Source organism: Procambarus clarkii, chromosome 91, assembly GCF_040958095.1.
Source record: "Procambarus clarkii isolate CNS0578487 chromosome 91, FALCON_Pclarkii_2.0, whole genome shotgun sequence".
Lineage (NCBI taxonomy): Eukaryota > Metazoa > Arthropoda > Malacostraca > Decapoda > Cambaridae > Procambarus > Procambarus clarkii.
Window position 1 is genome coordinate 10,129,370 of NC_091240.1, and position 12,060 is coordinate 10,141,429.

A 12,060-nucleotide genomic window follows, 5' to 3' on the forward strand; every position below is an offset into this window, starting at 1 on the left:
GACCTTGAAGTACCCGGCCAGAGTAAACACTCCATCATGGCTTCTGGAGCTCAGCGTGCTACGGACACAATGACGATCTTGGCTTCCAGCTTCTTGTAAACTTATGGCTTGCTTTACCGACGACGACGAAAGAAAACCACCAATCATGTCTGATCTAAAGCCAGTTCATCAGATGGTGTCATCGTGCACAGGAGCAGTTATCACATCAGTGTTCAGTGAGTACTTACCTCATTGTCCTCACCTAGTTGTGCTTGTGGGGGTTGCGCTTTGTCTCTTTGGTCCCACCTGTCAACTGTCATTCAACTGATGTACAGATTCCTGAGTGGTTTGGTCCTCTTAACATTTAACTCAAGCTTGACACTTTTGGATGCAAGCTTATCTACAGGACATTTAAGACATTTAAGTTATTTGCATCTTATTAATATCTCCTTGTTATACCATGTCTCTCCATTATATATCTCCATTATATATCTCCATTTGCATACTTCAATCATGTCCTCTCCTAATCTTTATCTTTAAACAATGTAAATTAAGCTTTCTTAATTTCTATTCATAATAGAAATTTCTTATTCCTAGGATTAACTTTGTCATGTTCAAGGAATGTGACAGTTTAAGTAAAATAATTAATGTTGCTCAGTTATCTGTTATTATGCTTTACGACAATTAGTATCTTACAAAACTAGAAAATTGCAAGACATTGGAGATTGGAATATAATGTTGGTGAGAATTCATCATAGGCTAAGAATGATAATACTTTCATATGGATATTTCTAACAGTACAGTAATTTTATTTATTTATTTACTTATATACTTATATACACGAAGGTACATTGGGTTTATGAGAGTACTGTACAGACTTAAAGTTTTACAATCTTGTAAAGCCACTAGCACGCATAGTGTTTCGGGCAGATCCTTAATCTAACATATAATTTTAAGAAGGTAATTTCTAGCAAAATTAAAAACAAAAATTACAGGTACATTGTAAGAAAGTATAAAAATATATTGTAAGAAAGTATACAAATACATTGTAAGAAAGTATAAAAATATATTGTAAGACAGTATACAAATACATTGTAAGAAAGTATAAAAATGCATTGTAAGAAAGTATAAAAAAAGTACATTGTATAAGAAATTTGATAAAAAAAAAAGTAGGTACATTGAAGTAAATTTAAGGGTTATCCACTGGTAAATTTTAGCATAATTTGAGGATTATTGCAAGATATAATGTAGCAAACTATGTGTATAACATGATACAAGATTAGCAATGATTACAGTGGTAAAGTTGTATGGCTTAGGTACATATTTTGGGGAATTGGGTAGCACTAGATACAGTGCGAGTTTCAGGCACTAGGTAGGAAACTATGAAGATGAAATTAGGTACTTTTTTTATTTAATTTTTGATTAAGGCAAAAGTTTGACAGCTTTTCAATTCATTAGGGAATGAGTTCCATAGATCAGGTCCCTTTATTTGCATAGAGTGTTTACACAGATTAAGTTTGACTCTGGGGATATCAAAGAGATATTTATTTCTGGTGTTGTGATTGTGTTTTATTACATCTGTCCAGGAAGAGTTTCAGAACAGGGTTTTGTAAATGTAATTGGCACAAGAGAATGTGTGGAGTGAGGGTTATGTTTAGCATGTTTAGGGATTTAAACAGGGGGACTGTGTGTTGTCTGAAAGCAGAGTTTGTTAGTGTTCTGATAGCAGATTTTTGCTGGGTGATGATGGGCTTGAGGTAGTTTGCAGAGGTTGAACCCCATGCACTGATATCATAAGTAAGATAGGGAGAGATTAGTGCATAATATAGTGAGAGGAGAGCAGTGTAAGGTATATAATATCTGATTTTACAGAGTATACCAACTGTTTTTGAGACTTTCTTAGCTATGTGTTGTATGTGGGTGCTGAAGTTGAGTCTATTGTCTAAGTATAGGCCTAGGAACTTTTCATCATTTTTATTGCTGATGTTAACATTGTCTATCTGAAGCTGAATTGCATTTTTTGATTTGCTTCCAAATAAGATGTAGTAGGTCTTTTCTATGTTTAGTGTGAGTTTGTTGGTTGACATCCATAAGTGGACTTTTTTTAATTCATTATTTACAACATTATTTAATATGTGTGGGTTGGGGTGATTTTGTAATTGCATATGATTGTCTAAAATCTTGATAGATAGCCTGATTAGTCTTGTTTCGTAAGCAAATTCTCTGGATGTTAGTGGAATTTAATAGTTTCAGATATATTAATTATATTTTAATTGAGTGCTTCAGACTGTAAGCGTGTGAACATTGTTGAGAGTAGTGGACTTGATTTTCTACTTTCAGTGACACCCTTTGATGTTGTGAAGGTACGATTACAGGCTCAACAGAGAGCACAACTTAGCCGGACGTGCTTTCTCTACTGTAATGGTTTGATGGACCACATCTGTAATTGTGCAGCATCTATACCCACCCATACTGAGAATCATAATTGGTACAATCGTCCAATTCCAGTACATCTTAACGGAACAGTGGTAACAAAGATAATTTTTATTGCATTCACCATTGTTGTTTAAATATATACTGTACTGTGTGTTTTTGTTTCTCGTTTGCAAAATTTTGTTTATTTTTACTTATACTTTATTTATATTTGTTTTAATATTTTTTCAGGATGCCTTTGTTAAGATATCCAGAAATGAAGGAATTCAGTCTCTTTGGTCAGGCCTGCCACCCACACTTGTTGTTGCAATACCTAATACTGTCATATACTTCACAACTTATGAACAGCTTCGTACAGCTTCTCTTAGATACTTACCAGGAAATGGGATAGACCCTCCTTCTTGGGTAGGAGGAGTAGCAGGAGGCTTGGCAAGAATATGGGCTGTTAGTGTCGTCTCACCTTTTGAACTTGTAAGGACAAAGATGCAAGCAAAGAGTATGCCTTATAAAGGTTAGTGGAAAGTTTTATCACCGTTATTTGACCTATTAGCATGTTAAACAACGAACCACTTTTAATATCGGGTTCTTTATGATAAAAGATATCAGTCTTCATTTCCCGTGATTTTAGTGCCTTTATGTACATTTCTGGTACTCTTTTTGTTACTTGCACATTTTTTTATTCCTTAAGATTAGCATGCAGTACTGACTATGCATATTTTGAAGTTATGTAATAAATCTGAAATAAATATTTCTTGTAATAAATTTTTGTTGAAAATGCTGATTGCTGTGATTGTAAGCAACATTATTACAAATCATTCTTTTTATATTAGTAACTTTATAGTCAAATTCTGAATCTACACATTGCAATTTTATGCAGTTTGAGCATTCGTGAGATAAAAATTTAGTTACTGGAATGGTTTTTTGTAATCTTCGTTTGGCTTTACACTAAAGACGAGGCCAAAGGATTAAAGAAATATTAATAATAATGTCATAATGCTATACTGTGCATTCAGATTTCCTTCATAAAGTAGCATTTTAAAAGAAACTAAATTAATATAATGGATACAATTTAACTATTCATTTTTTTTTATTATTTCCAGAGCTAGTGAAGTTGTTGCAAATGCAGGTCACCAATACAGGAATCATCAGCTTGTGGCGTGGATGGGTGCCAACAATTTTACGTGATGTACCTTTCTCTGGTGGGTGTCACCAGTCTCAGTATCTGACAGTCAATTCTGGTAGTAGCTTGTAAGATGAATATTATGCCTCATTAACAAAAAAAAATTGATATGGTAAAGTCAGTAGTTCTCAGACATAAAGAATTTTAGTGATGCTCTTAAGTAAAAAAAAATAGTTTAATTTGGTTTATTGCCAAACTTAAAGTATGAAATGAAAAGATGTTCTATAAAAGGACCTGTACGTGTAATACCTATGGAGACATTAGAAATAAATGACGACATCCAGAGAATTCAACGCAAAACAAATCTTCACACCCTAGTACAGATCTATAGATGTCGAGACATTTCACCCACAGAAATATTACATGTCTAAATTAAAAGCTAACCCAGGTTTTTAATTAAAATTGCATTACCTGATAACACCAACATTATGATTGATAATGGAGAATGTTAATAGGTTAATATACTTATGCAGATTGAGGTCCTTTATTTGGCACTTATGAGCAGTACAGTAAACATTTAAGTACACTGGACCAAATTAATGATAAATAGCTGTGGCTGCTAAAATGTTAATTTTTCCCATTATAAGACTGATGTAGCCACAGTAATTTTGTTTCTCATATTTTATAGTTTCGCTATTTATATAACAGAAATGTTTGCTCTTAAGCAACTAGAACTTTCTTGTATCCATAATTAGTTATATTTGTGTAATTAATTATTTTATATATACTGTATTTCAGTTATATATTGGTTTTCCTATGAGAATATGAAAACATATGCAAACCAGCAGCAACCAACAGTTAACTTTTCACTGTTTGCCGGAGCAGTCTCTGGAGGGGTGAGGTTCATTGTTTTCTTTAACCATGTTTATGCAGGAGTGTTTTGTACTGCTTTAGTTAGTTCAATTGTTGTAGTAATGTTTTCATTAATTATTCTTTAAATCATTTAATTTTTTAGTAATGATTTACTTTGGTATTTAAATAATGGTGCAAATTGAAATAAGTTATGTTAGTACCAAAGTCATAGGCCTATATAAAGAGGCAGGCATGGCAAAAATTTCAGACCTATGTAAAAGGTATGGTTGTAATAAATAACTTTAGTGGAGGGGCAGTTTAAGGTAACACAGGCACAGGATATAAAGATGATTTAAACATTTTCTAAACTATAAAAGCCATATATTATATACATCACTCCATCAGTAGTGCTTTTATGAATGATCAACATTATTTCATATACTGTAATGATGAGAGTTTTATTTTGTTTTTCTTTCAGATTGCAGGAGCCCTCACTCTTCCACTGGATGTGATCAAAACACACAGGCAAATAGAAATTGGTGAGAAGGAGCTCTTTTCAGGTCAGAGTTATTTCAGGTCTTATCTGGACAATAACATTTATCGTGAGAAAAACAAACGTGTCATTTTAAGCAGGTTTCCTTTTGTCCTAACTGTGTTGTCTGGCTTACAGTTTTACACCTTGTCAGTTTCCCTAATTTTCAAGATGTCTAGCTTTCCTTATGTCCCTAGAGGTAAGTTATCTCGCGTTAGCATTCTCGGTGATTCCAATAACTTTGATATCATTTGCCTAATTTCCTTTTGTTCTCATATTAGCAACATGAATGATATTTAGCACCTTTTGAATACTGTGTGACTTAGATGATACATAGTCTTCCTGGCTTGGCACCTTTTTTGATAATTACATACTGTTCTTTTAAGCAGGTTACAGTTATATTATTGGTATATTTTAAATATGTAAATCAAAAAGATAAAAGTTCTCAAAATTGTCAGTAGGTCTTTAGGTATCATTGAACCCAAAAAGAAATCTTCAGGAGAAATGTAATCATGGCTGAGTAGGACAGGGTATGAAGTTGTATTGTAAATTATATTGCATTAACCACCATGCAGCGCTGTGTAAAATATGACATTCCCATAGTGCGCCGAAAATAAATTCTTTGCAAAAATTATTTTCTCTTCCAATACTGTATTGTTATATATATGTATATCCTATACTGTATATATATCCTATACTAAGCTGCTCTGGGCTATTTGGCTTTCAACACCCACAGGCGCAACAACAACAAAAATTTAAAAAAATATTTCGTCTTATGAAGATGTTAATTTGTGTTCTCTGATCACGGGAAAATAATAAAAAAAATCATGTGGCTTATTTTGGTTGCAATAGGGCGGAGAAATTGGCAAAAAAGAGGCGTTGACAGAGCAAGTGCCGGAGGCGGTCTGCTTTGACCCCGCTGTCAGACAAGAGTTGCCACAAAGATATTATTACCTAATTATTTCAATGTCTCTGATTTTTTCTTATTTTTTTGCAGTAATATTATTCAACAGTGTGTAGTTTGATATATTTATATAATAAAATGTGTGAATCATCGCTGTACTCAAAATTATGGTGTGCATATTATTGATTCAATTATTATGTTTTTGAAACAATGATCAAATACTTTTGCGGTTATTACACTATATTCACAGGTTATATATATATATAAGTATCTGCATGTTTTGTTCACCATAACGAACCACTAAGTTGATATGGTGAGTCAAAAAGCAACGAGGAATAGCCACTCGCTGCCACTCCCTCCCTCAAAAACCTCTCACTCGCCAACATCCTAATCCCACTGTACTGTTTTTGCTTTTATTCACTATATACAGACATATATAAGTATCTACATGTTTTGTTTACCATAACTGTTCATCTAAGCTGGCATAGTGCACAAAGAGCATAGTGGCCACCCTTACACAACATGACAAGTCAGGAAGATGATGCCACCGCCCTCACCAAAATGGTTTCTCCCAACACTTCTTTTGCTGTTATTACACTATCTTGAGGTTATCTTGAGATGATTTCGGGGCTTTAGTGTCCCCGCGGCCTGGTCCTCGACCAGGCTCCAACCCCAGGAAGCAGCCTGTGACAGCTGACTAACACCCAGGTACCTATTTACTGCTAGGTAACAGGGGCATTCTGGGTGAAAGAAACTTTACCCATTTGTTTCTGCCTCGTGCGGGAATCGAACCCGCGCCACAGAATTACGAGTCCTGCGCGCTATCCACCAGGCTACGAGGCCCCCCATATATAGGGCCCCCCCCCCCTATATATATATATTGTTTCCCCCAGGAAACAATGGCTGGATGCTCTCTCTCTACCTCATGCTGTGAATATCATAACTGACATTGTGTTTACTTATATCTGAACATTATACATAGTTTATATGACAGTCAGGATCATCTATAACACTATCAATGCAAAATACTTTGTTACCTATTTTATTCATCTTTACTAAGTGGTGCTGTGGCCCCTAGCTGCTCAGCGGTGCTGTGTGCGGCTTCTGCATGTACCAGCCTTGGTCACTCTCTCAGTACTGAGGCTCTCACAGCCAGCACGGATGCTAACAAATTTTTTTCAAGATAGCGTCTGTTTATAAGAGTCCTGAGACACAGGTTGTGAGCTCCATGTACCCGCAGGAGCTTTGAATCGCTCCCTAGACCTAGAAACCTAGAAACGCCACATGATGCTCTGCGCACCCTCGATCTAGTGCCACAAGGCGCTCTATGCAGTGCAGTGATGTATTCATTAGTACTTAAAAGGGTTAAAGGTTTTGTCTGAATACTGTACTCTTAACTGTATGCAGTTATTTAGTTTTGAGAACCCCATTCATAAATGGGTAAGATGTGTGATCTTTATAAGCTACCCATCGTAGACCTCTCTCCTCGTGAAGATCCATTAATGTATTAAAATTTGATGAATAATTATGCATATCTTTTTTTATATGATACTAGTACTACTGGGCAGTATAAAATAATTGTAGTTAATTTTTATAAGGCTACACAGTATATTCAATCATTATCATTATACTCATTTCCCACTTTCATGTGGTAGGGAGCATAAAAGTTTTTTTGTTTCCTCAGATAACATCAAAAGTTCTGGCTCAACCAAGCAGATGCTGGCAAACATCTACAGACAGCAGGGCGTAAAGGGCTTGTTCTCAGGTCTGGTTCCGCGATTAGCGAAAGTGATGCCAGCATGTGGCATCATGATCTCTTCGTATGAATATGCCAAAAGGTTCTTTAGAAGCCGTAAGCAGTTAGATACTGTTGAGTAATAAAGTGCTTTTTTTGTCTCTGTTATATTTTTGTGTAAAATATTCCTATGAACTAGAAAACTTTTATTTATTAATTGTAATTTGAGGTCTTTATGAACCCGTTTGCTCAATGCTTTTAATGTATGGCGTACTTGGCTGTATACTGACTATGGTGTATTTAAATCAGTTTTGTATGTGTTATAAATGTGATTATGAATTATAAAATGTAATCCATGAATATAATGATTTTGTTCATTCTGAATACATTGTGAGAAATGTAATTTTTTTAAAACTAACTTATGATTGCTGTGACATATAGTACTTTTAATAGAGGTACAGTATTGCAATTCTACAATTTTTGCAAAAAAAATTAGTTTAAACAAAAACTTACTTTCTCTTCTCAAGTAATTTAGTATGTTGACACCATATTATGTTGTAAAGAAAGACACATTTGCAGCTTATCAGGTGTGTGTGTGTGCATGCATGCATGTAGGCACAGTGTTAATACCTTGTGCTGACCCAGTTGTGTCTGTTTATGTACTGTGTTTTCTCAGCTGTGTGTGTGTGTGTGTTCAGCTCCTATGACTGTCTCTTTACTCTAGATCAGCATTTCTCAACCAGGATTCCACATATCCCAAAGTAACTAGGGGTTTTGCAAGAGATAGTGATAAATAGGTTAATTTTAATCATATTCAAATTTTTTTTTGAAATTTTTGTATTTAATTTTTCTCATTTAATCAGTGTCAAGCACAAAAACAGAAATCGTCGCCTTTCAGTTGATAATGATATCCACACATTTATCTTAAGTAAGACCTGTAATTATTTTAAGAGTACAAAGGTTGAGAAATGCTGATCTAGACATTCATTGTTGATTGCTAGTTTCTTAGGTTGTATCTATCTAATATTAAATTCATATGTTGATTCAACCTTTACTTCTGAACCTCTAGTTTTAGCTTATTCAACTATTCCAGTGTACTTTATACTTATGATGTTATTCCTAATGTCATTGCATGTGTACTCACCTAGTTGTGCTTGTGGGGGGAGTGGGTTGAGGTCTGGCTCTTGTGGCCTGCCTCTCAACTGTCAATCAACTGATTTTTTTTCACACACACACGCACCTAGGAAGCAGCCTGTAGCAGCTGTCTAACTCCCAGGTACCTATTTACTGCTAGGTAAACAGGGGCATCTGGGTGAAAGGTCCCTTCGGGATTCATGGTCCCTTAGAACCATGAATCCTGAGCGCTGTCCACTCAGCTGTCAAGCCCCCTAATGTGTGTGTGTGTGTGGGCATGCGTATACACTATTTCTAGGTTGTTTATGGCATGTCTCGATTATTGCTTCCATTCACCTATGACTTACTTTTATTTATTTTTTTTGGTCAGGCTTTCTAGCTCCTAGGTAGTCTTCTCAGCTTGGTGCCTTAGTTTGATAATTACATATTGCACTTTCTAACTTTGTATACATGTTTTTATTGGTTCAGTATATTGTACTTTGCCCAAAATAACTGTCCCTGTGTTTCAAATTTCTGCATTTTACAATTATCTTAATCCACCATTGTTTTGTAAAAAAAAAATATGCCACACTTTGCTAGCCTACTATATATATATATATATAATATATATATATATATATATATATATATATATATATATATATATATATATATATATATATATATATACTGTATATATATATATATATATATATATATATATATATATATATATATATATATATATATATATATATATATATATATATATATATATATATATATAATTATCTATCTGTCTATCTGTCTATCTATCTCTCTGTCTGTATCAGAAGAGAGTAAATACAGAATATGCGGTCATATTCAATGAGACTTGTTTAAAAGAAAACCTGCTGCCAGTACACACACACACACACACACACGCACGCACGTGTGTGTGTGTGTGTATACTGGCAGCAGGTTTTCTTTTAAACATGTCTCATTGAATATGACCGCATATTCTGTATTTACTCTCTTCTGATTTAGGGCTTCTATCCCTCTAACTATTTTCTTAGCATCAGGACTTAGCTGAAAGAGGAGTTCTCCAAAACTCATTTTCGTAATTTCAAGGTGAAGAAAAGAAGTGAATTACTATAGAATGTATTACACTTATACATTACACCTGAGCAACACTTGAAGAGTCTTCTTGAAGCATGTACAAAAGAAGCCCCTTTCATCAGTCCACAAGGAGACATGTATTTACAAATAGACGGAGTAGCAATGGACTTCCCCTTAGAAGTTTTATTTGCTAATTTTTATATGGGAACCATCGAAGACAGAGTCTTCAGTAGCAGACAAAAATCAACTGTATATTGCCGTTATGTAGATGACATATTCGTAATAGTAAAAGACTCAGATGAACTAATTGATCTAAAAAGCCATCTAGAGAGAGAGTCAGTACTCCGATTTACACATGAAAATAGTGAAAATAACAGTCTGCCATTCTTGGATGTACTAACAAAAACAGGAACCTCTTTAAGCACCAACGTATATACTACGCCCACTAACATAGGATTATGCCTGAATGGTAGAAGTGAGTGCCCGCAAAGATACAAAGCCAGTGTTCTCAATGCTTATATTCGTCGAGCGCTTACCCACTGCTCCGAATGGAGCAACGTGAGTAGAGAGTTTGAAAGAGTAACTCAGGTATTGGTGAACAACGGATATAGCAACGCGGAAATAAACGCTGCTATAAGAAGACACTTGGACCGATGGTATAATCCTGAACCTAGAACAGAAACCACAATACCTCCAATAAAATTATATTACAAATCAACCATGCACAGTGAACATATAAAAGAGGAAAGAATAATGAAAGAAATAATCCGTGAAGGAGTAAAAAGCATTACTCCTAACCAAAACATAAACCTGATAATATTCTACAAAACCAAGAAGACTTCTGAACTTATCAAAAACAGCCCGAAGCCGACGGAGAACCCTCTACAGCAGTCAAGCGTTGTATACATGTACACTTGCCCCCACGAAGGATGTAACCTTCAATCTTAAGTACATAGGTAGGACGTCGACCAAGCTGAAGAGGCATTTGACATGCCATCTTCAATCCGGTGCCCCCAGGAATCACATGACAAGCCCATGACATCACCCTAACAAGAGAAATGTTGAACAAAAATATCTGTATAATAGACAAAACCCAAGATGCGAGAAGATTACAAATTCTTGAAGCAATTCACATAAGAATAGAACAACCTACCATGAACACCCAAATCACGGAACTATTTACTCTACCCACCATGAGAGTAAGGACAAGACCAGAACATAACAATGCCAACACAGAAGACACTTCAACATAACAGGCCAATTACACCTGATTAAACTTTGTACGTAGATAGGAGCTGCCTCGTATGGGCCAATAGGCCTTCCACAGTTACCTCTATTCTTATGTTCTTATGTTTCACCCCCCATTTATCCCTTATATATCCCCCTCATGTTTTCACCTTTATTGTCTTATCACCTGACCCAGTGTGGGTATAAATCAACCAGTCCTGAAAATTCTTTTCACTTGAGAATGAACCATGGAGGTTCGAAACGTTGTGCAAATTGTATAAATAAGTGTAATACATTCTATAGTAATTCACTTCTTTTCTTCACCTTGAAATTACGAAAATGAGTTTTGGAGAACTCCTCTTTCAGCTAAACCCTGATGCTAAGAAAATAGTTAGAGGGATAGAAGCACTAAATCAGAATATAGTACCTGTAAATACAGAATATGCGGTCATATTCAATGAGACATACATATATATATATATATATATATATATATATATATATATATATATATATATATATATATATATATATATATATATATTATATATAATATATATATATATATATATATATATATATATATATATATATATATATATATATATATATATATATATATATATATATATATATATATATATATATATATAATATCATGCATGCATGCATGCTTGCACAGTATATATACACACATATATTATATAAGTTTTAAAAAACATTGATCACCAGTCTTCATTTTTGCATTTCCTCTTTATCTTTCATCTCCCTACTTGCAGACTGAAGGCTTTTCCAAATTCCATGTTATCTTTTCATCACCAGTGTCACCACATAGCTTTGGTCTTGTTCCATTTCCCAGACACTGTCCAAGTTGTATCTTGAATTTTTTTTTTTTCTGTTCAGGTATACCTTGTTTGTCTGGGCTTACATAATTTTTATACATTTAAGATGTTCACTTCCTTAGACATCCTAATCTTTTAATCTCGTTCAAAACTTAAAAAAAACATTAGTGCAAGGAGTTAAAATGTCTTGGAAAGGTGTTTAGTACAAGCCTATAAACTGCAAGA

The 12,060-nt window shown here is 34.4% G+C and overlaps 1 protein-coding gene across 2 annotated transcripts; it reads left to right on the plus strand.

The window, feature by feature from the left end:
- LOC123773837 (mitochondrial glutathione transporter SLC25A40) lies at positions 1-8,598 on the plus strand. Of its 2 annotated transcripts, none has more exons than XM_069318751.1 (7): positions 1-215; positions 2,320-2,507; positions 2,644-2,923; positions 3,513-3,611; positions 4,331-4,428; positions 4,863-4,944; positions 7,505-8,598. In XM_069318751.1, exons 1-7 carry the CDS (start codon positions 104-106, stop codon positions 7,696-7,698), a joined length of 1,053 nt encoding a protein of 350 aa, XP_069174852.1. In that variant the 5' UTR covers positions 1-103; the 3' UTR covers positions 7,699-8,598. The 2 variants fall into 2 exon arrangements, with proteins under 2 accessions (XP_069174852.1, XP_069174853.1); XM_069318752.1 differs by having other exon boundaries at positions 4,863-4,923.
- The last annotated feature ends 3,462 nt before the right edge of the window (positions 8,599-12,060 follow it).